Genomic DNA, 26,030 nt, shown 5'->3' with positions numbered 1-26,030 from the left:
AATTATATATATAAAATTATTTATTTATTTAAAACACCTACGGTAGTGTAACATAATTAATTTATTATATTAATTTATAAATATAAATATAATAAGTTATAACATATATTTACAACAAGGTCAAGTGAGGTCAGAGGTTTTTTATGTACAGGCAAAGGAAAGCCGCGTCCCGACTTTTTGTGTACAGGCAAAAACAGCCAGGTATTTCATATCTGGATGTTCTTCTTGGCTCGACTTGTACAGGTTAACAATCATCATTTTTTGCCATTTTCCAACAAACTGAAATTAACAAAAAATAAGTCGATTCGTTCATAATTTAAAATTTACAAATAAAGTAAAACATATATTATATATATAAGTATAAATTCAATAAATATAAAATAATTTTAAAATTCTTACCCTTCCTTTTTGATTTCTGAAGAATCGTTGTTTTGTTCAGCAGATGTAGTAGGTTCATCGACTAATTCTTCGTTGAAAACGTTCATTTAAAAAAAATCAAAAACAAAAATAACGACAATAATGTAAATAACGTAATAATAATAATATATATAAAGTATATTTTTGTTATTTTAAAAGTAAAATAAAAAAATATTTATATTAAAATTAAAGCTAAAACATACTTATATTTAATTTAATATTTAAATATTATATTATTATTATTATAATAATAATGTAATAATTCAACAGTAAAAGCAAGCGCGTGGTTGAAAGACGTAAGACGTGAGTCTTGTGACTTGTTACACACTGTATCGAGTTTACGTTATGATACACCCTATATATGCAGCGCCGCCGCCGACCGTGGGCGTGGCCTATCGGTGGCGATGCGCGGAATCAACGCGTTTCGGTCGAGCAACGGGTTCCTTCTCTCGTGGTGCAAGGTATATTATGAAGTAGTTGTAGCGTTAAAAACGAGAAAATTGAGTTGAACCTGGTCAATTTTTTCTGGATAAATAATAGGTTGACGCGACAAGATACGATTTAAATTAAAAAAGTCATTCCTAATGCATATAAAACATAGTAAATACCAAATAGTCTATTGACTTTTTAAAAACTTGGAAATTTTCTTTAAAAAACCGCTACTTATCCCTTCTCTCAGAAAAATATACGGGCCTTATGTTTCATTCAGTAGACGTTTTTCTTACCACTTCAAGAATTATAATTGTTGCAAATATCATAGTGCACTAAAGTCGAAAGTTGTAATATGATACATAGCAGAGTAATATCAAAGCTACTTTTTTTCAATTGAAAATTGTGCTTAAATACAGAAAAAGTATATCTCGAACACGAAAACTACAATTTGATATAATTGAACTACAAAGTACAAAATGTAGGTACTTCTAAAATAGTAGTTTAGCATTCTTGATGTGTATAATGTTTATCCTTCTATAATTATTTGTTTTTCGAATCTCTGTCGATGAAAAAATAGCTGTACAAAATATAACACGCGAGAAAAGTAAGAAAAAAAGCAAAAGGCTTGTCTTTGACTGATTGGTTAAGAAAACTGACAAATCGCTTAAACGTTGAACAAAAACTGCCAATTGTCACTGTAATGGCGTTGGTAATGGTCGTCTGGCTGGCGTCGGTTACTTGGAAACCCGGAAAAAGATGGCTGTCAACTGACTTGACGGGAACAAAGTACTTGATCAGTATGTGTTCACACGTCAACTCGTGTTGTTCATACGTCTCACGTCCGCCGTAGAATTCTATGCGACACGTGCGACAGTAATGAGGCACCGCGGCGGGCTCGACATTGCGCTCGCACCGGCCAAAGTTGCCGGTAGCCTCGTAGTAAAAGAATACGGCCGGGCTGAGCGGGTCCGCGTTAAACGCCTTGTACACCATGTCCATCAGCTCGGACGGCCGCAACAGCGCAAACGTGTGGCGTTCGTCCGTCCCGACGTCGTGAGCCAACGACTCGGCAGCTTGCGCTTGTTTCGGTGTGCCGAACAACAGCGACCGGCACGATCTGCACTCGAAGTACCCGTGGTGTTGCGTCCGGTCGGAACAGCTGGTCAGATGCGAAGCCGTCAACACGTGACGTTCCCAACCGTTTGTGTCGACGGCGACCGCGTCGCAGACGCCACAGCAGAATCGTCTCGTCGGCCGCGACGTCGCACAATCGCTTTTCTCGGCCACCGCAGAGCCGGCGACCGCGATTCCCACGCACTTTTTCAAGTGTTCCACGACGCTGGCAGAGTCGGACGCCACCACTAGATGGCAACTGGCACAGTACACACATGCGTTGGCGTTCAGCCGGACGAACCGAGACCTGACGATCTGCGGAAGTTTCCAGGCGTCGTCGCAGACCAAGTTGGTCTCGGTGGACAGGGCCAGATGTTCCAACGAAGACAGATGCAAAACGTATGTGTCGGCGTGACAGACGAACATGACTCGGCAGAAACGGCAATAAAACGGTTCGACCGCTTCGTCGGCGTTCTGACAACGGTAGTCCGGGTGTACGGGCGCGTAGGAAAACTGTTTGCACGGATCGCAAAAGTACAGCGGCTTGCACTTGGACCGCTCCTTGAACACTTCCAACACGTGCGCCATCAACTCGACCACGTGCGGCAAGTCGGGCTTGTGACATTGTTCGTTCGATAAGTGGGCCCTTACGTTACCGTCGGTGTCGTACATTACCGTTTCACAAGTGTCACACGAGTACGAGACAAGCGTCTCGTTTTCGATCGCGCACCGGTCCCAGTGGGCGTTCGACCACACGTGTAAGTGCTTCCAGTGTTCGAAACTGTCGGTGTTCAACGAACACGGTCCGCAAGCGAACACCGTGCTCGCATTCGGCATGTACGTCAAGCGCGTGCAACCGTCAAAATGCGAGTCGAGCACGACCGCCGTGTTTTCCAGTACGCGGCTGCACGCTAAGCAATACGTCATATTGTTTTCGTTTTCGACGGGCCGAAAATGGTACTGGGCAACGGCTTGCAACGATGGCCTCAACGTCGTTGGCCTCGTGTTACGTTTTACGGCCATTGTTTTGGCACCGTCCGTTTAACGTGCACGCTTTACCTAATTTGATTTGTCAGCTTAGCGCCACTTGACTGAAATAACGAACATGGTCGCCCGGTTCGTCCTAAGCTTCATAAGTTATATTTCTGAAACAGAACAAATGCGTAGTCAGTAGCCACAGTCGACTTAACCTTTCTATATTATTATACTTTGGTAAAATGGATAAGATTTAGTATCTAACCTCGACATTCATAAATAATAAAGCGAGGTTGAAGGGACCTACCGTAGGTACAACCAATTGCGTTTTACCAAAAAAACATAATTACATGACTTTCATAAAAAAATCATCGCTTCACCACAAAACCGTAATTAGGAGGGGTTTAACATTTTGTTTTGACTAAGCCGTGGGATGGAAGATTTTTTATACAGAAACTTTACCCAACATATTAATTTCAAATTTGGAGTATTATGTATAGTATAGTTTAAGTAGTACAAAAATTGTTAAATAATAAATTATAATACTTAACATTATATAATAACATAATTTATTTAATATTATTTTAATTGACAAATTTGGTAATTATTGTAAAAGTTTAGGTACTGAAGTTTGCAGATAAGAAACTAGGAAATCGTCTATCAAATATTATGTTAAACGTGTTTATTTAACTTGACAAAGTTTTAGGATTGAATTTTACGTTTCACTCAAAACTTCTAGTCGTTGTTATGGTATACGTAAATATGTGGATGGTTAGCGCACAAATGTGTTTTGTGACATTTAACAAATTGTTCAGTTGAAGCATTTGAAAGTTCACATTTAAATAAACCACAGTACATATCTCAAACAACAATAACATCTATAATTAATAATATTAATTATAGATTACTTAATTTATAGTGGATAAAATATTAAACAATTCACTTACAACATTTGTGCATAATATGAAAAGTGACATTTTCGACAAAAATGTCACTTAACACATCTGTACGCTAGACCATCGATATCATACTATGAGGAGCTTGAAATGAAATATTTTAGGCTTTTATATTTTGACTTTTTTCATTTGATAATAAGTGTACTTTTTTGGATATCAAGAATGTATAATATTCAGAAATTTGTTTTTAATGTACATCCATTATCGCTATGTCTTGCGCATACGGCATAAAATATAAGTCTGTAAATAAGAACATATTTCTATGTTCTGAACTGGGTTTTCTGGAAACTAGATTTAATTCGATTTTTAAAATCTAATTTCTAAACCTCTGTTAGGGGCTTATTATTTTTGATACCATATAAACATGAACATTTCTTAAAAATCGAGAATATCGGCTAATATTCCCGATACAAAAGTCAAATCACATGGTATGAACAGCTATGAAGAAGGCTCTTGTGAGCCCACAAGAGGGTATATACTCTCTAGTTTATTGATCTAAAATGATTAAAAAACCTGTTACAAACTACCATAAGCTGATATTTTAATGACAATTTCAATAAAGTAGTCAAATATATTATGTTTCCTTGAAAAACTGCGCACAATCGCTATTATTTAATACAACGTGTACATCCCAATTATTTTTTAATGTTCAAAGTTCAAACACACTTTTTTTAACAGTGTTTTAATCAATTTGATTACTTTGTCCAAAGGGTACGGCGTATTATAATGACCTAACCAGATGTGGTATACTGTGAATATTAAATTCTATTACTTTGTCGGCATTCAGCATTGGCAAAGTAGTTTTTTAACGACAACCCATTAAATGGGTAAATGTAAAAATTGTATTAAATAATTTTATATGTAAAATACGGACCGCGACGAGCGTTCAAGGCTATACTTTAGGTCGAATTCTTTGATACCAGTGCCGTCAAGAAAACCGGCTTGTCTTTGCGATCCCCCCACCATCGGCATTTCGATCACTTATATACCAGTCGGGGCCAATGGTTCAAGGAGATCAATTCCGACAGCCAAGTAGAAGACAATATGACTTCCATCTAAGGCGTCTCAAAAACATATTTTATATTTTTGTCAAAAGATCTTTGCGTTCATATTTAACTGTACGATAAAAATTATTATTCTAATTTTGATAGTTCAGAATTAATTAAACATCTACAATCTTCAACCTCAATCACATCTGTACCAACATTTCAATTTCAAACTAACAGTTATAAAGCCCTAGTTTTACTGAGGGTCAGTAACAAACCTGTCTATAACGCCCACGATCTCAAGAGAGGCTATTCTTTATTCAAACATTTTTTAAAACTATCTACGATTAAAGGTCTATCTCCACATAGACGGGCGTCTGTGTCGAATCCGGGTGGAAAAAATATTGTTCTAGACAATTCTCTCTTCGGGTTCCCGAACGGTCCGGACACCCCCCCCCCACCGGATATGCATAAATAGACCTTTACTATATAGGTATAATGTTATCCCTTGACTCTTAAGTATGAACCTAATCACGCTCGGTTCAGTAATGATGATGGTTTGTACTAGTCATTATTTTCGTGTAGTTTTGGTAAATAGTAACGCTTTCAATTATTTCTGGTTGTTAGCCCAACCCAACCTGACCCTCTACCTAATATCGCAGAGAGATTATATTATAGGACACATCCTGGCCATACCCATAGATACACACAGAGTTGTGGCCCGGGTTTAGGAGATAAACGTATGAGTTTCGGAAGTATTGAGTATTTACAATAGAATAGAGGCGCATTGACGCAAGCCCACATTGACGGCAAACGACGGGATATGTACGGGTGAACATTTCGCACATCCATCGTCAAGGTTATCTAAAAACCCACATTAACAATTATGCAACGCTCATTATAAGCTACAGCAGATAAATTAACATTTTACCGTACACAGTTATTATACGGATATGTTAAATAGCAGGTATATGCAGGACGCACGTCCGCTGAGGCATCCGGATTCACCATTATCTAAAATGCGTACTAGCCCGCACATTTCACACAACACACGATTACCACTATCGCGTTCATATAAATACCAGTATGGAATAATACATCACCTACAGTCCTAAAATCTAAATGTTTGCTAGTGACAGGTATAATACGAGCAGCTGAATTGATATCGATTGATCTTAAAACGATTTTATTTTTAGAGCTTATCCCTTACATAAAATATAAAATCCGCAAGAGCAATTATTTGAAAAAATAAAGATTTACTTATTCGTTTTGACTTGTTCATAGAAACCTTGTTTTTACATTTACACTGTAGGTGAACTCAGTTGCTCGCCTGTTGATATATCATAGGAATTTACAGTAAGTACAGTAGGGTCGGGGCTAACCGCTAAGCGATGTCGATGTAGTCGCAGGACAGTAATAGTTATCACAAATGTGACTGATGAAACTATACTCTTAAACGAAACGCTTCGATGCGAATCTACAGATGGTAGAAATGTCGATAAAAATCGTTACAAAGGCAATAATGTACATTAAATTGTATTTTTAGCATTATGCAGGTACAATAGGTTTATTACGATTAGGGTAGGTCGTCTGACTACCTAATTAAACATCATAATATAGATAGTAAACATATTTTACTGAAACCTGTTGACTGTTGATTCGTTTTCACGTAGATATCAACCTGAAAATTTAATGTTGAATATTGACAATACCTTTGAAAAGTCTTATCGCATCAATACAACGATCTCTGAAAAAATTAGTATAATATAGACAACATTGTCTGTGCTCTACCATGGCCCTTTTGGCAATATTTCAACCAGTTAATCAATAATTAATTAATTAAGAAAAGGGCTTTTTTAAAAATGCTATAGCGTCGGTAGTATTAGGTATATTGAAAAAACAAGGATGCTGGAGCACACATAATTTTGTCATGTATAATATGTATGAATTTCATTCCTCAACTATACATGAAGACTGAGAAAAATTAATCCACGCAAAGCAGTTTTGATTGGAAAAAAATTGTAATTTATCCTATAGAAATGAATGTGATAGTCTGACAAAAAAAAAATTACAATCAACAAAGTATCCTCATTACTGTATAAATAAGTATACATTATAGTTCAGACTCTAAATTAAGATTTTTCGAAAAATTGCCTATACTTAACTCCTTAGAAATGGCCGGTGTGGCGTTCTCTTAAATATAATTATTGTTATTGCGTATATTTTTTTAATTTCAATTAAACCAGTATAAATTAAAAACTATTTTATTTGTCCTTCTAAATAAAATAATTGGTATTTAAATTATACCCATTCGTATTTAATTCTAAAATTTGTTAAACGTCAACCTAAAAAGTACATCACTAGCATAAAGACCAATGCCTTTAGATGTGCCTTAGGATGTACTTTTTAGTTATATCATGTTAAAATTTAAATACCATAATTTGTTTAAATTCGGAACCTAACCTAATCGATTCGAAATAGCTTTGTAGCCCGTTTTGAGTTTTAAATACGAGGAAAGGTCATCTGCATTCCTTCGAATTCAAAATTGAGTAAGACGACTACCCACATTTAGTTTAAATTAAAACAATTTCAACTTTTCTGCAGCGTAATCGTTTTTTTTTGATAAAACAAAAAAAATGTCCCTGTTTTTTAACTACCACTTAGTGTATAAATGACGCATCATCATTTCTAGCATAAAACCCTTAATAAAAAAAATAGATTGAATTAAATGTCATATTTTGTTCCCACGTTATATAAAGTAGTAAAAAACTGTTTCAGTTGACATTTTTGCTTACAAAGGAGCTATTAATTATGTTATGCGGGCCTCTAACCCAAAAAACGTTTCAAAATACTTTCTCATGTTCAACTCACATGTTGGATAGGTATTAATTCTCTGGTTTGTTGTTATTTCTTGCTCGTAGGGAAACGTATACCCGACTCTCACAGTATGCCAAATTTTCGTTCCTTTCACTGTCACGTTGATTATTCAGAAACCGATTCAAAAAGATATAAGTATATGAAACTGATATTGATTAGATATTTTCTTGTTTCTTGTTAATAGGAATCTCGTCGAATGTAACCAACTTATAAAAAAAAAAATGTATAAAAATTCAAATTCAAAAGTAATAACTGTTTTACTAAGACAGTATAAGGTATTGAAACGGTTCGGACTACCATAACAGAGTCACTGACGTATTAATCTGCTGTAATAAAGCAAAAGCGATAAGCAAATATCTATATTATACAAATATATCTGTAAACACATAAAAAACTTCTTTTTTAAATTAAAATAATAATTATCTTGTCACATAAATTGCTCGTGTTTTCAATAAGTACTTTTTAGAGTGCGCACACAGACAATTAAATCGCGTAAATAAATACCAGACAATGATTTATAGTGCAATAATTGTTTCATGTATCTATCTAGTAACCATCACTACTTTATTTTAATTTCTGGCATTGTACCTCCTTAGTGTTGAACGACTATTTTTTTTTTTTGTAATAATTGTTATCAATACAATTATCTACTACACAACAGCAAACTGCTTTATTGTTATAAGCAAATATTTGTAAGCCAATAAAAGCGTATTATTTTAAACTATACAATATTCAGCAAGTTTCACTCCAATTTCTAATTTTTGCCCTAGTTAACATAATAATCATAAAACAATTTTAACGGTGTTAAAAGTGGCATTTAAAAATAATTGATAAACCATAGTCAGATTCCTATCCTGACATCCTGTAATAATTTACATTGCTCATACACACGTTTTTGTTATTTGTTGAGGGGGTATCTTTTCAATATATTATATATATGTACATTGATATGTATATTGATATATATATATATATATATATTGATTGTTTTTAGAAGTCGCTACCGGACGTACTAGTTTTTAAATCGATAAAACAATAGTTATTAATCATTTATGAATTAAAAAATAATTTTTTAAAAGTTTATTAGAAAGAAAAACTATAAAAGTGCAATTAGTTCTCGCGGAAGTGAATTATCACTTAAATAGATCACTGCAGCGTGTTAAAAAACTACAAGTTTTACTATTTAAATCAGAAAGTGAAAACTTTCTTCGTTTAGCTTTTTGACATAGTTTTGTGACTTACGGTAGAATTAAAGTGAAGCTATTACATATTTTCAAAAATCTGTAGTCGAACTTTTTTTTTATTAAAAAAATATCCCTAAAAAAAGAGTAAATTACACTTTGACCTCAATAAATGTCTAGGTTGCTGTTTGTGAATGAATCAACAGTCAACAGATAGGATCAGAAAAATACTTTCATTATTGTTGATTACGATATATGAGTACAACGACAACATATTAATAAATTTACATTTTGAAAGAAATTATTCCCTTTATAATTATGATTTTTATGGATATTTAATATTTCTATCATCTACAATATTATATCAAAACTTTTTTTTTAGTTATTTATCCCTCAGTTTTACTAGTTCCTAGTTCCGACTACACCAATCTCATTATGCTCCATCCCTGCTACGCCAAGACCCTACTGTATTGGCTTTTAAAAATAATACTTGACATTTTATTGAAAAAATTTATTTTTAACATGATGGAAATATAACATAACTAATACGTAAAATATTTATATTTATTTTTCGTGATGATCTTTTCACTATATGAAGGTTACATCACATTTTCGATTGTATCAACTATATTCATAATAATAAAAGGAATAGGTTTAATACTTTAAAAAATGTTAACAATAAAAAAAAGTTCAACAACTATCATCTAAGGAATATTTATAAAGAATAATGTAGAATTTGGTTTCTAAACACACTATGAAAACGTTTAAGGATGTATGGATTCAGTTATAAAAATGTTTTCAAAAATTCTTTTTATATGATGAAAACGCATTACTTTAATTGTAAATTGAACAGAGTGTCGATGGCTATTTTCAAGTTTTTCTTGGCTGCGTCGTTTTTGATGGCCTTAAGCCGGAGCGTGACCGATTGCCCATATGCGTCGTCTTCGTCGACTTTAGGCGGGATTGCCTCAAGCGGTTTGGGAGGGATCGGCTTAAGCAAAACAAAATACTTCAGCAGAACGTGTTCACCGGTGACCGCGTGCTCGTTGTAGACATTCGGTCCGCTATAAAATTCAATGTGGCAAGTGGCACAAAAGTGTGGCACTGTGTCGGGTTTTTGACTACGCTCGCACTGGCCAAATTTACCTGTATTTTCCATATAGAAGAACACAGTATTGTTGAACGGATCCATGTTGAACGTTTTGTAAACAAAAGCCATCAGGTCGGACAGTCCAAACGTGAGAATTACGTGATTAGTGTTGTCGTCATGCTCCAACAGTTTGCTCGCATCCAGCACTTGCTTGGCAGTACCGTAAAACAAGCAAAAGCACAACTTGCAATAGTAATAACTGTAATTGCGAACACTGTTAGCCGTGGATAGGTGGGATTCTGACAACACGTGATTTTTCCACTGGTTGAAGTTATCCATGTGGAATTCGCAAACACCGCAGCAAAACAGCTTGACACCAGACATGTTCTTGCCGGTCATGTCTGGTTTATGGTGGGTGCACTTCTTGAAGTGGTCCACGAGACCAACGTCAGTGGAGGGTACGTCTTGCTTGCACTTGACGCAATTGGCAACTTGATGTTTGTTCAACGTTGAGCTGGAAAACTGTGACCACACGATACGGGGTACCTTCCACCCGTTGCTGCTGATTTCGGTCTCCTTGAGCAGTACCAAATGTTCGACGGAAGACAGATGCCACAAGTATACATCTTCAGTGCAAATGAAATTGGCAGCACAAGTCTTGCAGTAAAACGGCTCCGATTTCTTTTTAACCTTTGTACACGTCAATTCCGGATGTATAGGTTCCTGGCCAAACTCTTTACACGGGCCACATAAATAGAGCAGCGGTTTCCCGGGTTTGGCGCCGCTGGTGGTCGACTTACAATGTACTTCGGCCATAAATTGGCATACATATGGCAAATTTGCTTTGTGCTCGTGTATGTCGAGCATGTGGTTCCTTATAGACCGTTCTGTATCGTAGAACATCATTTCACACGAAGAGCACATATAAGTATAGAGCGGTTTGTTTACTGCTCTGCATTGCTCCCAGTGTGATTTCGTCCCTATATGAAAGTACATCCAGTGCTTAAAGCTTTTTGTAGATATCGAACACGGTCCGCACGTGTACTCAGTATTTGGACTCGGTTGAAACAATAGTGGCGTACACACAGTAAAATGTTTTTTTAATACTTGAGTCTTATTGTCAAGCACTCGATTACAAAAAACACAAAACACTTTGTTTGCCATACTAAATGTTTTAAATGTGTATTTCATTACAGCTTTTAACGATGGCTTTGGAACCGATTCATTTGGGCTGCTGGTTTTGCTGCTAGACACCGACATTTTTTGAACTTCGCACTTTTAAGTAAGAAACAGATGATTATGATTTTACTGGCCGGTCAATAGTAATACATGAACAAGTCCTAAAACATACCAACATTTTATAAATTATTTTTAATTCAAAATAGATCCTAATTAAGTACAAAGTACTGAACAAGTTTTATTTATTAGTAAGTCTTAAGGCAACCATACAAGTAAAATGGTCAAGTAGTTTCACAGATTTGCTCAGTAACATAAAAATTTAAAGAAAACTTTATTGTAATTTCTAAATAAACGTAATGTAATATGCATTTTTAAATTGTGTACAAATATTAACCGTATAAAACCATTAGCAAAAGAACTAGAATAACTAAAATTTTCATATCTATCTTAGTTTAAAGTGAAATACATTTAACTATATATTTTACAGAAACTCTAATTTGTAACGTTGTTATTAAAATAAAATTAAACATTATTTAAAAACATTTGTACTGAATATACCCCAACTTTTTAAACACACTTCTCTACATAGTTAAAATAAAACATAGTATAAGGAATCTGTAATCAGAGCGCATACTGTAAATTAGAGTGATCTTTGGTTTAAATTTGTTTTTATTATTAATTTAATCATTTTTTTTTTTTTTGTAAAATATTGAATAGAAACGGTAAACAGTATACATATATTGTAAATAGTTGAATCTTACACTGAAATTACAGTTGTTGTAATTTTGTACATTCAACACAAAATATGGGTGTCAACAAGATAAAAAACTTTAAAAATTCTATAAAGCTACTTAATATCTTTGTGTCGGGTTTACCATACATTGAATCCACTAGAAATAACAACAATGTGAATAATTAAGATAATAGTTACTATAATTAGTATGACTATTACATTGTTATGCTTAAAATAAAATAATCAAAGAATTCAAACATTTCAATACACTATGTTTTTTTTAATCACGCATATTTTTGTACATTTATAAGACACGGTTCTAACTACCGGCATTTAATAGCTTAAGAAAAGACCTTTAAGATGGATTAAAATGAAATCTTTTTCTTAAATAATTAAAAATAATATGTTTTGACTTTTGTAAAAATAAAAATTTTATCAATTTTTTTTTGTGGCAGTTACACAAGCTACATGTTTGATTTACCTATTTTTTGAATTGCATTGAACGAGGAGAGAATTATGGATGATTAGCGAGAGCGGAAAAAAAACATTATTAATCTCTCTTTCACTATAATTAGGAAATAATAACAAAAATATACTTTCTCTTAATTATTAAGTATAAACTATACTTAGATGGTGACAAACAAAATATTCTTTATTTAATCTTGGCAACTAATCATAATACAACTTGGTAGAAAAATTAAAATTTTAGTACACAAGACATTTATCAAAACAATTAACACTAAAAAAATTAAGTAAAACAATAATAAATTTCTAAATTTCCATTTCAAATAAGTTTTTTTTATAAACAAACTATCTAAAATCTTTAAATGGTAGGTGTGTATATCGTTAGAGTAACTTTAAAACTATATATAAAATATCTAGAATTTCAATTAAGTACTTACAGAGTTTTTTGCTTTGATGCGAATCTGTTATTATTTAATAGATGTGGACTAAACGTCAATAATCGCCAACAATAATGATTATGGTACTTAGCTGGGAACATCAATGGCGATAACAAACTATATTATAGGAGTTGATATAATAATTTTATTAGTGAAGTAGAAATTTACCTATAGTATCTATGAATAGAACACCAACAGGAAATGAAAACGTCCTTAGATGTATAATATTAGTAGTTCGTATGGGTTATAGTTTAAACTATTAACATAGTACTTATAACTGGTTTTCATTTTAGAAAACGTTTAATGTTATTAGTGTGAAAGAATTGGAAATTCATTATAGTTATTGTTGCTGATGAACTACCGTCCAACAGGCAACAATATTAAAATACGATTATTGTCCACAAGGCACAAAAAATTGATATTTCTGTAAATTACTAAAACATAACGAGAAGTGGAATTTGTACCTTTGATAAGTCTATTCTAATATCTATTATCTCTTAAAAACTGTACTATTACCAAAGGGGGGACACTGATAAAAATTAACACGGTAAAGATACTTATCACACAAAAACGCGTCGGCCTACTTCTAAATATGTAATGACATAATAAATTATATCTATACATAATTATTTTTAGTTGTTTATTCAATATTGTGTATAGATATAATTTATTATGATTATAGCATAATTGAAACATGGTTGTCACTTTTTTGCTTACATTGTTAAGTGACCCTTCTGCTTTTATCTATTCTCTGTTATTACCACAGAATAGATTCAGCCTTACCAGTTTTTTTACCTAATCTTGAAAAATAAATTATTTTAAAATCTGTTACAAATGTAGCAGAGCTATCTATCGGCGAATTGTAAAATCTGTGTACTGCCATTATTTTAGTTTTTATATATTAAAATTTAAAAATACCATAATAGTACCGATCATAAAAAAATAGTAGATTTCAAACATTAAACCCGTTTATTTTTATTTCCCTGATGCAACTATTTAGTAAAGGGTAATATTTGAAAAAAATCATAGCCACTCACTCAATGATAACATTGTGGTGAACTGGACTCTATCCATTATGTCAACTTATTTTTTATAAATTTGTAATAATTGCTTTTAAAGTTAAATATAAACTTTTAAATGACAAAATCTCGTGTCCAAATTTATTAAAATTAGTCGCTTATCATGTTCCTCAGTTTTATTCACGTTCCAGTCCTACTTTCTCCTTGTCTTTCCACAGAACGTTGTATGGTTTCAATACACCAATTGACAGAACATGCCGCGAATGTAATCATTTATCTCATTTAGATTTTTTCAATATAAATAGTCTACCACCTTTAAAATGTCTTAATTTAACCTAGATTTGTGTTTTGTATTATTATTTATACTCTTTGGTTTTCATGATTTATAATTAATCTTTTATAGTTAAAATTGTGTTAAACTGTTATTTAATTGTAATTTTAAATTTTATTATCTGTATACTATTATGTAACTTTGTATTGTACTTGAGCCGTAATGGCGTTAATTCAAAAATAAATAAAAAATGTTTTAGGCAAGGGCTATTTATTTAGCGCAAAGCAATATTTGACAAAAGTTAATTTAGTAGCCATTTTAAAAATGTCGACTAATTTTAAAGTGAAAATATATTTTTCTAATGTTTTTCTAGTAGAAACTTTTAAAGTTAATTTTATCCGAGTTACGGCAAAGGTTTGACAAAAAATTACTTTCATAGAAGTTATTTTCTAGCGTATCCATTGGAAGGATTTCGTTTTTTTTTATGTGAAGTCTTCTATACTAAGCCTACCAACATTCTATTTCAAAAGTTAAAATTTGTAATTAGTAATTACCTATATTATAAAATTATTTGAGGAGCTTACAAGTCCGAATTTCAGCCTATGATCTAATCCAGCACCAGCAGCTTTAGTGATATTTGATACTTGTGATGTTTTAAATCTCGACTTATAATTAATTATAATTATTGGGCTATCTTAATATAATAAATGCTGGAATTACCATACATATAAATAAATAATAATTTTATACATTGAACTACCCGTTGTCAAATTTGAAGTAAAACTTTGATTTCAAAGGTATGTTAGAACTTGGGTGTAATGAATTACATGTTACTAGTATTATTAGTTATAAAATATAGTAAAATATATAGACGCACACCATCACCGGTTCGAGTGTTCGACACTTGACCAGGCGTTCTATTTGTGGGGCGGGATATTGTCTATTATAAAAGAGACTCTGATGACAAACGGATGACCCACCCCGGATAGAGATTCTGGTAAAAACCTCTTTCCCTGGAGGGGGAAGCAGTGGCTTTACATATAGGTCGCTTAAACTATTTCCCAGAGTAAAATATGTGTACATTTTGTCAGTACTTGAAAATAATTTATAACTTAAGTGTTTTATAGTATTATATATATAATAAATCAAATATAAATATAATTTAAATAAAATGTAATTTAATTATTGTTGATAATTTTCTAAAAAATATTATTATTGTAATTGAGTTGATTAATGTATAGCTGTTTTTAAGGAGGATTAGGCTGTTTCCACTTTGGTTGAATAATAGACTTAGGAAGAAAGAAAGTTATGCTACAATATACGACATAATATCAGTGTAACATGGTAAATTATTGGTTTCCACTTTCCATACATTTTATTGTAAAAAAATATTTTTGTTCCTTAAAAGTAGATTTTTATTAACGTTACTATAAAAAAATTCGATTAAGTTAACTTTATACATTACAGTAGTAGTCAAAAATAAAAAGGAGAACTTTAATAAATTTTGACCGGTACGTTATGGGATTTTCATTACCTATTTACAGGTCGGATGGCAAAGATATATTCTTACAAAATATTTGGTCAATGGCTAATTTTATCTTGAATTTCACGGTATCGTCTTGAATTTGTTGAAACCGTTGGGCAACGTATAATAAATACTGATCGTCCGTGGATACTAATGAACTTGAAGACAGTGCATCTCTTGTACTGCAAGGTTGTCGATCTTGATTTGATTGTTTTGGAATCTTCGTAGATAGATTATGCAGGCTTGTGGACTTTGCATTTGGTAATGTTGTTTTGTTCTCACTTTTTTTGTTAACACTTTTGTCATCATTTATATTACTCGACGACTGTAGACTTTCTTCCATCTCGGCTATGTTGCTTTCTACTTTCTTCAAAGCTCTAAACAATTTATTTAAAGCAATGTGTTCTTCTGTTGTTTTATGTTTGTCTATATATTTCTTCAAACCAACCATGTAAATGCTACAGACATCACAGTAAATCTGGATCCTCTGTTCTGGTAAGGCCCCACTAGAACTGTTGGAGTAATGCTGTTCATTGTGGTCTTTCCAATGAAGATCTTCATTCGTGACGTAATCACAGTCAGTACAATAAAAAGATACGGCTCGAACACTGTCGATTACTTGATCTTTGTACTGCATCAGCGAGTTAAGCGTCTCGATTTTGATTTTGAAATGTCTAGCAAGTCGCGTTTTTTGCGTTTGATAGATTGGGCTAGTGCAGAGATTGGATACTTTAAGTGGGGACGTGTCTGAGGTATTTAACGGTGAAATTAATTTCGGGTACTCACGATTTTCAACGTTTTTAATGTTACCGATGTACCTTAAAAAAATATGTTCACTTGTCAACGAATGTTTGTTGAAAAGATCGGACGTACAAAAAAATGATATCTTACATGTGTCACAGTAATATGATGAACTTTGGAGTTTTTCACGGAGTCGACCGAAATTTCCCGAAATGTGGTCGTAATAGTAGTAAAACGTGTCAAGACCACAATTTTGGTCTTCTAACACTCGAGCCATACACATAGACAACAAAGATATTTCTCCTGATTGGTTATCAGCAAAAGTTAGGATGGTCGCATCTGTTTTGTTAATAACACACCAAAGGGTCTTATCGTCAAACACCGTGATCACGTTACCAGCATTGTGGCAACGAACAAGATGTTGCTTTGATACCACGTGGCATTTCCAGAGGTTAAAGTCGTTGTGTAGCTCGTCACAAATCAGACATTTAAAAGTATCGATATTAGTGAAATTGCGACCCGTTAAGTCTGGTTGATGAACGCAGAAGGATTCTAAATGATTCATGATTTCGCCTTCGTTCGTTGTGCATGAGACGCCACATATCTTGCACCTAATAAAATCATCGGGAAGTGCCACAAAATTTCGCTTGATACATCGAGGCAAATTAATAGAAAATTCCATCAAATATGAATTATCAACTATTGTGTTTGAATTTGATTTGATCCAAAACAAATTATGTTCGTAGCTGAGTGTGTGCCGTTTGTATATGCAATCTGAACAACAAAACACTATGTTGCAGGTGTCACAGTAAAACATTGTGTCGCTATGAAATAGCTGGTGTTTTATTCGACAGGGAGAAATCGACTTACACGTTACACAAGCATAGTAAAATCGAAGTGCTTTTGTTTTTTCAAATTTGGTCATAATGCTGTTTAAAATATAAGACAACCTAGGAAGCAAGTATAATTGCTTATGCTTGTCCTTCATGTGCTTATTAATCGTTTCGCACGGAGCGTAGATCATCATGCTGCATGCTATACACAAATAAGAATATAGGATTACACCATGGCATTTCGTAGTGTGTGATTCAGTCATTATGTGGTTTCTAAAGCCGGTTAAGGTGTTAATGTCAAATTTACAAGGATAACATTGAAATCCACCAGAAATATTATTGTTGTCATTATTGATGATATTGTAATACCGACGATTCGTGCAGGATTTCCAATGACTTTTTTTTTCCTTTAAAGTATTCGGCACAATCAAATTGCAAAGTGTACAATATACAATATTTTCTTCAGTTTCTTTAAAGCGATCAACGAGTACATTATTGATAAATGTAGTCGATAGTTCATTTTCGAATACTTGGCTGTGTGTTGAACTCATTTTTGAAAAACTCTACTTTGGTTCTCTTTTTTTCTGCAAACTAAAATAAACAAGTATTATTAATTACACACAATAATTAATAAATTAATAGGATGTTTATGACCGGCTGTTTATTGCATATTATGCACTTAAACAAAATAACAGAATAAGTTATCATTTAAAATTAAAATAATCTATTTTTTTAGAGTAGGATTATTAATTTTAGCATTGATGCAAACTTGAAAGTGTATACGGTTAGTGTAAAAGTAATAATATAACAACATTCATTGTAAAAATAAAAAAGAATCTACATTGTACTGACTTGGAACCTATGCAACACGTGGTCGGAAGTAGAAAAATTTAGGGGTAAATAATTTATTTATTAAAAAAAAATATATGTTATATTATTTCTGTCACTGGCCGCACTTTAACAGGAGATTAAAACATTATTTTTATTTTTTATTGTAATAAAGATAAAAATACATTTAAAATTATATTGTTATAATATATTTGTTTTATAGAATTATTATTTTGGTGTTGCTTTTGATGAATAGGTTAATTAATTTAATTCAATTTAACTATTTCTTAAAATTATTCACTAGAACAAAAGTTATTTTATTTGTCTTATCTTTGTGGGACTCCGGTATGTATAAGATATTAGAGATAAAAAAAATATAGATAAGAGATTAGAGTTAAGAGATAGTCCAGCTGGATGCTGGAGGCACAGATATATATAATAAACTAGATTGCTAACTGTACATGCCACCAATAGGGAAGATTGAAGCAGCCACTTTTCGCCATCTTGGTGGAATTAGAAGTTAGAACATGACGATAAAATGACAATAATATGCTTATAACAATATAATAAGTTCAGTTGATAACGCAGAATCACAGATATATATATTATTTTATACACTCACAAATCCCACCAGAATGGCGGACCGTCGGCTTCAATTCTTATCGCTAGTTAGCAATCCAGTTTATTATATATATCTGTGGCTGGAGGCGAGGTAAGAGAATAAATATAAGAGGTAAGAGATAAGAGATAACACATTCGATATTAGAAAGTACCAAAAAGTATTTTTAATTTTTTCGCGCACTTATTTTTCTATTAAAAATACTAATTAGTAATTTAAAATAGTATTTTCAATTGAAAAATATTTGGCATTTTTTTTAACATTAAAAAAAAATGTTAACGATTATTATCGAAGAACATTTTTTAATAATAATAATTTATAATTTATATTATTAACATTTTGATAATTTATTCTTAATCAATGTTAATATACTTTAATATAATAATATAAAAAAACAATAATAAAATAAAATAATAATATAGATGAATATCTATTTTGTGATTCATTGCATGTGATATATTATACAAATTAAGTTTTTTTTAAATTTAAAAAAACTAATTAAACAGTTTTTTTTTTAAATAAATGTTTATTTCTGGTTATTTTAATGAATCGTAAAAATATTTTAAATTATTACAAATAAATTTTGGTTATAATAACTTTATAATTAAATCAGAGTTTCAAAATCCGGTTTGGGATTTTAGATTCAATAAATCTGGATTCTCAAACTTTGGTATATCCGTATTTTTCTCAAAAGCCATTTTGCTGGTAAAAAATGTATTCGCTGGGGTAAAATTATGAGACTTCGGCTAGTCCCATTTTATTTTGTTAAAATTATAAGAATTTATTTGTCTCCTTACTTGGTTATGTTGAAAACAGATTTTCATTTAAAGAATTTTTTGTAATTACATTTTAAAAATGCTGTAGCAATTTTTTAAGTAAAAAATCTGTTTCTAACATATTTTTTAAATAAAAAATCTGTTTCTAACATAACTTAGCAAAAGTAATCACATTTAATATTTATCATTACAGAATTGAAATTTGACCATCCTAATTAGTAAAAGTTTTGACAAGCTTTTCAATCTAAAACGTCAAAAATATATTGCTTTTAATACCTTTAAGCAGAGGTAAAGTTACTTCTCTATTTAATGTGAAAATTTGGTGATTTTAGTCTCTTTCGTTATAATTTACGCAAAGCTAATTTTATGGAAAAAAATTCTAATTTTTTCGATAGAAACGACTGTGATACTTTGACAAAAAAACACTGATGTCATTAAAACACTTGTAGATAGTTAAGCACACCCAAAAAGTTAAATGTATAAAACTGTATAATTAAACACACGTCAAAATTATAATGCAACCGCAAAAATAGTTCAACGAGTCTAACCCAAGAAAGTGAACCTAAACATTGCTCCTATAGTTAATCAACTTATCATACTTAGTTAACTACCAAAAAAACGAGTCCTAATTACTAAACTAATTTGCCCATACCTATCTCCTTAATAACTTGGGTTATGACGTCCTCTTTTAGTTGTATGCTTTATTATTTACGACTCAGGGTTTATTGTTGACTTCTTAGTAGTTGAAATACGAAAGTACTATTTTCCTCCAAAAACTGTGCACATTGGCGTCCTCTTAAATATATTATATTATAATATTTAAACTTAAAGTTTTTAACTATTATAATAAACACCATTATTATATAAGCACAATTCACTAACAATGGCATTATTACGTCTCCCTCTATGATTTATCGTACCGAAATAAAAAACTAACTACAATATAATTTACAGTTTTAATACAGGCTTTTTATATTGTATAATACGGAGTATATTTATTTACAATAATACATTTTTATAAAAACTCTTTCTGGCCAAAATAAAATCTGCATGGTTCATGAAATAGGTACTAATATACAATTATAGGATATTATTTAAACATATTTATCTAAATTACGTTTTAAGTTTGGCATTACACAAACCCTAACATTTTGTAGTATAAACATTTAACATATGTTTTTAAGCTTTTATCTATAGCTGTAAGAATTATTACGATATTAAAATTTATACAGAAATCAATACAAATACTTACAAAACCTTAGTGAATGTTTCTGATGATCGTACAACGTTGGTTTTCTTGAAACACATAATGAGTGAATAACATACACACGTCCATTATCTAATCTATTATTCATTAACACACACACTCTGCCATTTTCACATTAAGAACTTGTGACAAACACGACAAAAACTATTTTATGTCTCCCTCCTGTTATTTGGGTAGAGTCGAGTGTTGTCTCTAAGTAGTTAATATAATTTACATTTTATAGTTATTTCAAGTAATATAATACACAATTTGCGATGACTGATTCAATCGTTTATTATAAATTAGTAATATTAATATAACAAGTTTAATAAATATTAAATAAATCACCTTCTCAACAAAGTTGTAACTGTGTATTGTGTTCTAATAAACGGCGTCAGAAACCCGGGGGAAGTAATGTCTCATCAAGCGAGTCTACCCCCGGGTCACCATGGACGTATAGGAAAAAAATATATTATGTAATAATGCTATCAGAAAAAAATTTCCTGAAAATCAGAGTTTAGAGTTTAAATTTGAGGGATGAGTTATTTGTTTTCTAAAATTGTCTTTTAATGGTGTCCTGTTATATTAAATTCAGCTTAGTAGTAGCTTCGTATTTTGGATGTACACAATTGTATTACGATAAAATTACTTTATAAACTATATAAGTGAACAAAAATAAAATTATGTACACTACTATGATCTGTCCAGTTTTAATAAAGTTTTAAGTTTTCACCGTTGTTAATATATGACAACTGACAAATAGATAAATTTATTATTTACCAATAATAGTGTAATACGTTTCTTATAAAAAAAAAAAATTTTAAATCGATTAAATATCAAATTGTAAACGGTATTTAACGTAATCGATTATTTATAAGCTACTAATTACTTACTGCTAGAGCATTTAACTTGCCCTTACACCAATGATCTCAATTTTGTTGTAATAATTACAATGTTACATTGTTGTGATACAAATCGGAATTAAGCGATTAATAAGTTATCATTCATCTTCTGCTACTAATTATCATTGCTGACGATACCGTTTAAAGATATCCGTAACCGGTCAGGGACGCGGGTACTAGACCTTCCTGTCCACGGCCGTCGCGGACCCAAAACCAGCCGTCCGCGGTTGTGGCCGGTTCGTTTTTTTCGACAGTCAGCGTGAGAACGTCGCCTTTGGCCACGGTTAGCGTACCGTCTGACGGCGAACCCAGAAAATCTCGGTGGACCACGAGCAATGTATTGGGACCCACTCTCGGCGGTCGATGATTATCGTTGTTGATTGGGGCTATGTCGTACACCGCTTTCCGGACGTGGTCGGTCACAGGGCTTTCGACCTGACCTGCCACCGTCGACCGTGTCCGCCGCGATCTCCTTACACCCAACGGCCGGGGAAACACGTCCGACTGCGTCTCCCAGCAAGGCGTGCCGCTGTCGACCGCCCCCATTGGTGGTATGATACCCAGCGGTAAGCAACACTTGTACGGTATGTAGCCCTCTTCGGCGTGTGGCGTCTGCACGTACAGCCAGTCGGCCTGCTTGAACACGGCGTTGACGACCATGCCTAACGGTAACGCCACCTCTGTTTGGTAATGGTCGTCCAATTGCGTTTGGTACAGCAGACAACCCGCGCACAATACCATTGGTATATTACCCGGACGGCCGATCGATGACTACATACCAAAACAAACAAAATATGATTGATATTAATTGTTAATGCGATGAATTCTTAGTCATCTAACACAACATTATAGAATACATTGGCTTAGGTTTTAGGGTTTGGTATGGGTTAGGTTTTTAAAAAACCACACAAATCGTTCCATAAACATAGCTGACTTGTCAAATTACACTATGATCTCGTGTGCTTGGATATTATAGGTTGTATACGATAAACATTAACAAATATTTAAACTTTGTCATCAAAATATAAACAAATTCGACCAATACTATATTCAACCAAAAAAAAAAAATAAACATTTGAAATATAGATAAAAAATATATCCCAATTATAGAAAAATTCATTTAAGTTAAACTAATAATTAATTCTAGGTATTAATAATTTAGGCTCGAAACAGCCGTAATAATGTTCATGTTATTATTATATAATATAAATTACTGCATTTATAAAGTTATATAAACACTTATTAGTTATTACATAGGACTTCTCAATTATTCGCCAATAACAGATAATAATCCTATATTTACCTTAGAGAGAAATTCATCCAAGTTAGTTATGCCATATCCATATGTTTGACCGGGTTTCCCGTAGTCTATTACATCATCTGGTTGGGCGCGAACCCTTTGCCTTCTCGGTCTATGTATCACATGATTATTGTATTTTATTTCTCTGTACTGGGGCATTATTGAGTCGGCTATAGATTTTCTAAATATTAATACTACATGTTAAAATTATGAATCAAGAACGAGCCACAATACAAATTGAAGGAATATAATTAAATCAAAATAATAAATTGGACGTAACACTATTCATTATTAAAACAAAAAGTATATTAATATAATATGTTTTTCACTAACATTTCGTGTGACTTCCTGTCTGAATTTTCGTGAGAAGGGTTCTTGTTGTGTAAAACCCATGTCAATGTCTGGTTGTTCTTTTTCGCAAGCGACGAACTTCGAAGACCCATCAGTATCGTTTTCCATCAGGCGACTCTATAAAAAAAAATAGCAGATTTAAAGCTGCAATCTAATTTAACAATTGAAAGTTATAAACAAATTTAATCAATATCATACGAATTTTTTTAGAGTTAATCGAATGCTACTAAACTGTTGATTAGATTTATGAAAATACATTTGAATTGTAATAAAGCATATCCCTAAATTTTCTATATCAATGAGACTAAATTAGAATATTTGAATAATTTAATAACACACTCACACACACACATGAACAACTTGTTATTTTGATTATTGGAAGAGACCATAGAGTAAAATAAAACCTACTATTGTACCTATTGTTGAGGATCAGCTATGCAAAAACAGTCTATTGAACTTAAACATTTAAGCATAATAAATGTATGGAAAGATATATGGTTACTAAATACCAACTTCAACAATATATTTATATTCGTGTTCATAATTTTATTTTTAGTTAATTCTTTAGAAAAGATAATAAAGATATTTAAGGTATTACCTAACAACTAATTATTTCTTACATTAGAAAATATCTATTAGTATTTTTCTGTTTAATGTTTTATCGGCAAGTTTAATTTAAAGTACACATCGAAGCTAAAATCTAGCAAAGTGGAATCATGTTATTTAGTTTCATTTGATAAAAAGTCACTACGGATTTAAAATTTTTTTTAAATAACCGATAAATCGTATATTATATTAACTTATTAAGTTCAGAATAATCGTCTGGACGTCCTATCTCATCGATTGGGAAATTTATAATATTCTAAAAAAGTTTATTAAACTACAAAATTAATATTAATTTTGTGTATTTAGTTAGAATGATCCTAAATAAACGGAAACAAATATAAAGATCAACAAAAATATTATTATTAAGGCAATATTGTGTTTAAAATAGTATTTTTATTATAAGGAGTATCATAAGGAGTATTATAAGGAGTTGGGAGTATGTGGGGACGGAGCATAGTGAGATCAGTGTTGGTATAAGCCGGTAAGAATTATTTTAAGTGCGAGAGTGATGTAATCATTTTCAGATAAAATACTTCAACACGAATCTGTAGATGGTAGAAATACAAAAATCTACGTATTACATAAAATCATTGTAAGAGCTATACCGTGCTTAAAATTGAACTTTTAGTATTAGGATGGATACGATTAGGGTTGATCATCTATTTATGATTATTGCCGTTGCCATATATCGTAATCAACAAGATAATGAAGATGATTTTCAAATATTTGTTTATTGTTGATTTATTCAATCACTGATTCACACATTCACACGTAGCAACATGGAAATTTAATAATGTCAAAAGGTTATTTCCCTCGATTTTTTGGGGTTTTCCTTAATAAAGGCTTAATATTTTGAGAAAATTGTAAATTTATAGTCTTACTCTTCAGTCTAATTTTCATACCAAAAATACGTGCGAAAAAGGTTATTAAAAAAGAATTTAACAAGGGTAGGGGAAAGTGTTTTGGATATTTTTTTTGGTTAGTCAACTTAATCGATAACATTATACTTGTATCTAAAAATTATTCCATATCTACTAATTTAGAACTATTTCGACTATTTAAAAAAAAATGTACACTGTGCCATAACTTTTAGATGGAAAGTGTGTATATTTGTATGTGGTCTTTTAGATTTTAAGAGAGAGGGATGAATTTTATTAACTACCTTTCAGGTTCGATTTATGATCTATAGATTTTTGCTACATTAACAATTAACAAATCGAAGCAGCGGTTTCGAAAATATAAACCCAATAACTACTATCTCAGGTTCACTATTAATTGTAAGTTAATATAATATTTGTAATAACTGGTGTGTATTTAAATAGTGTAGGCGAGATAGACCGAAAATGGGGTCAATTATGAAAAACGGGGTATGACAAGCGGGACTTTTTGGAAAATCATTAAGGGGGGCCCCTTGACTAAAATACTAAAAATGTGAGTTGGCATAAAATAATAAATTTGCACTTACCTTGGCAACACGATGGAAATTGCAATGCCGAGTGATGGAAGTGGCGCGTCTTTAACCATCTGATGTGGGCGACTATTTAGCTCATATTCACTCCAGCCCGTATCGCTCTCAACTCAGCCGGCATAGACGGCGACCAACGGGTATTGTACAAATTTCATCTCTACAACGACTAGCACGTACACGTCCATCAGTATTATTTTCGTTGCTTATGTTATTTATTTATGTATTTTTTTTAATCATCATCAACTATGGGTTTAATTGTTCGAGGGCGTCTTTGGTCAGGACTCGCGCGCACGCTCACGTGTACCTCTATAGATATACACCACCACATCACCCATAGCTGGTCCATCCCGACGACAAGGGCGATAATGATAATACCGTGGTGGACCAGAGGAGGAGACAAGCACAATATAATAAGGAAAAGTAGGAGGTGAAGAACGAGGAGGAGGCGTGACTTGACCCGAGTCTTGGTGTGCCGGCCAAACGTTGCGAGTTGACCGTGGGAACGGGTGACCCAAGAGCTATATAGACTCGTATAAAATACAAATTATTTTCAAAAATATCAGATCTATAATCGTTTTCCTATTAAGGCGTTTATTAATTTGTTATAAACGGTGAACGCACGCTCGAATAGCTCGTGCCATGGTCCAATATGGGTAAAAAATGTAATTAACATGAACGTGCCGGTCCGAACATATTATTTCAAT

At 32.3% G+C, this 26,030-nt stretch overlaps 4 protein-coding genes across 6 annotated transcripts; all 4 read right to left on the bottom strand.

Annotated features, from left to right (window-relative positions):
• Positions 1-692: 692 nt before the first annotated feature.
• On the bottom strand, positions 693-8,060 carry LOC126838885 (uncharacterized). The gene is made up of 2 exons (XM_050573660.1): positions 7,751-8,060; positions 693-3,107 (listed from the first exon to the last, which is right to left on the bottom strand). Exon 2 carries the CDS (start codon positions 2,983-2,985, stop codon positions 1,390-1,392), a length of 1,596 nt encoding a protein of 531 aa, XP_050429617.1. The 5' UTR covers positions 2,986-3,107; positions 7,751-8,060; the 3' UTR covers positions 693-1,389.
• A 1,423-nt stretch (positions 8,061-9,483) lies between these two features.
• On the bottom strand, positions 9,484-13,332 carry LOC126838266 (uncharacterized). 3 transcript variants are annotated; one of them, XM_050572561.1, is made up of 3 exons: positions 13,010-13,332; positions 12,842-12,932; positions 9,484-11,367 (listed from the first exon to the last, which is right to left on the bottom strand). In XM_050572561.1, exon 3 carries the CDS (start codon positions 11,285-11,287, stop codon positions 9,767-9,769), a length of 1,521 nt encoding a protein of 506 aa, XP_050428518.1. In that variant the 5' UTR covers positions 11,288-11,367; positions 12,842-12,932; positions 13,010-13,332; the 3' UTR covers positions 9,484-9,766. The 3 variants fall into 3 exon arrangements, with proteins under 3 accessions (XP_050428518.1, XP_050428519.1, XP_050428520.1); XM_050572562.1 differs by having other exon boundaries at positions 12,842-13,332; XM_050572563.1 differs by lacking the exon at positions 12,842-12,932.
• A 2,021-nt stretch (positions 13,333-15,353) lies between these two features.
• Positions 15,354-20,975, bottom strand: LOC126838286 (uncharacterized). Its single transcript, XM_050572594.1, has 2 exons — positions 20,706-20,975; positions 15,354-17,821 (listed from the first exon to the last, which is right to left on the bottom strand). Exon 2 carries the CDS (start codon positions 17,779-17,781, stop codon positions 15,670-15,672), a length of 2,112 nt encoding a protein of 703 aa, XP_050428551.1. The 5' UTR covers positions 17,782-17,821; positions 20,706-20,975; the 3' UTR covers positions 15,354-15,669.
• Positions 20,976-20,977: 2 nt separating this feature from the next.
• LOC126838287 (uncharacterized) lies at positions 20,978-25,501 on the bottom strand. The gene is made up of 4 exons (XM_050572595.1): positions 25,324-25,501; positions 23,235-23,369; positions 22,905-23,082; positions 20,978-22,372 (listed from the first exon to the last, which is right to left on the bottom strand). The coding sequence occupies exons 2-4, from the start codon at positions 23,342-23,344 to the stop codon at positions 21,743-21,745; spliced, it is 918 nt and encodes a 305-aa protein (XP_050428552.1). The 5' UTR covers positions 23,345-23,369; positions 25,324-25,501; the 3' UTR covers positions 20,978-21,742.
• Between the last annotated feature and the right edge of the window lie 529 nt (positions 25,502-26,030).

The sequence above is a fragment of the Adelges cooleyi genome, unplaced genomic scaffold (genome assembly GCF_023614345.1).
Source record: "Adelges cooleyi isolate 19-005CV unplaced genomic scaffold, UGA_ACOO_1.1 ACOO_flye_CR_arks_rails_tigmint_CR_PRNA_30, whole genome shotgun sequence".
NCBI classification, from domain to species: Eukaryota; Metazoa; Arthropoda; class Insecta; order Hemiptera; family Adelgidae; genus Adelges; species Adelges cooleyi.
This window is presented reverse-complemented; position numbering and strand designations above follow the sequence as displayed.

Excerpts from the sequence above, each read along its gene's own strand:
- LOC126838885 (XM_050573660.1), bottom strand. The coding sequence starts at position 2,985 with ATGGCCGTAAAACGTAACACGAGGCCAACGACGTTGAGGCCATCGTTG.
- LOC126838286 (XM_050572594.1), bottom strand. The coding sequence starts at position 17,781 with ATGAGTTCAACACACAGCCAAGTATTCGAAAATGAACTATCGACTACA.
- LOC126838287 (XM_050572595.1), bottom strand. The coding sequence starts at position 23,344 with ATGGGTCTTCGAAGTTCGTCGCTTGCGAAAAAGAACAACCAGACATTG. Across the intron at positions 23,083-23,234 it reads GACAGGAAGTCACACGAAAT|AAAATCTATAGCCGACTCAA; the intron begins GTTAGTGAAAAA and ends ATTAATATTTAG. Across the intron at positions 22,373-22,904 it reads TGGATGAATTTCTCTCTAAG|TCATCGATCGGCCGTCCGGG; the intron begins GTAAATATAGGA and ends TTTGGTATGTAG.
- LOC126838266 (XM_050572562.1), bottom strand. The coding sequence starts at position 11,287 with ATGTCGGTGTCTAGCAGCAAAACCAGCAGCCCAAATGAATCGGTTCCA.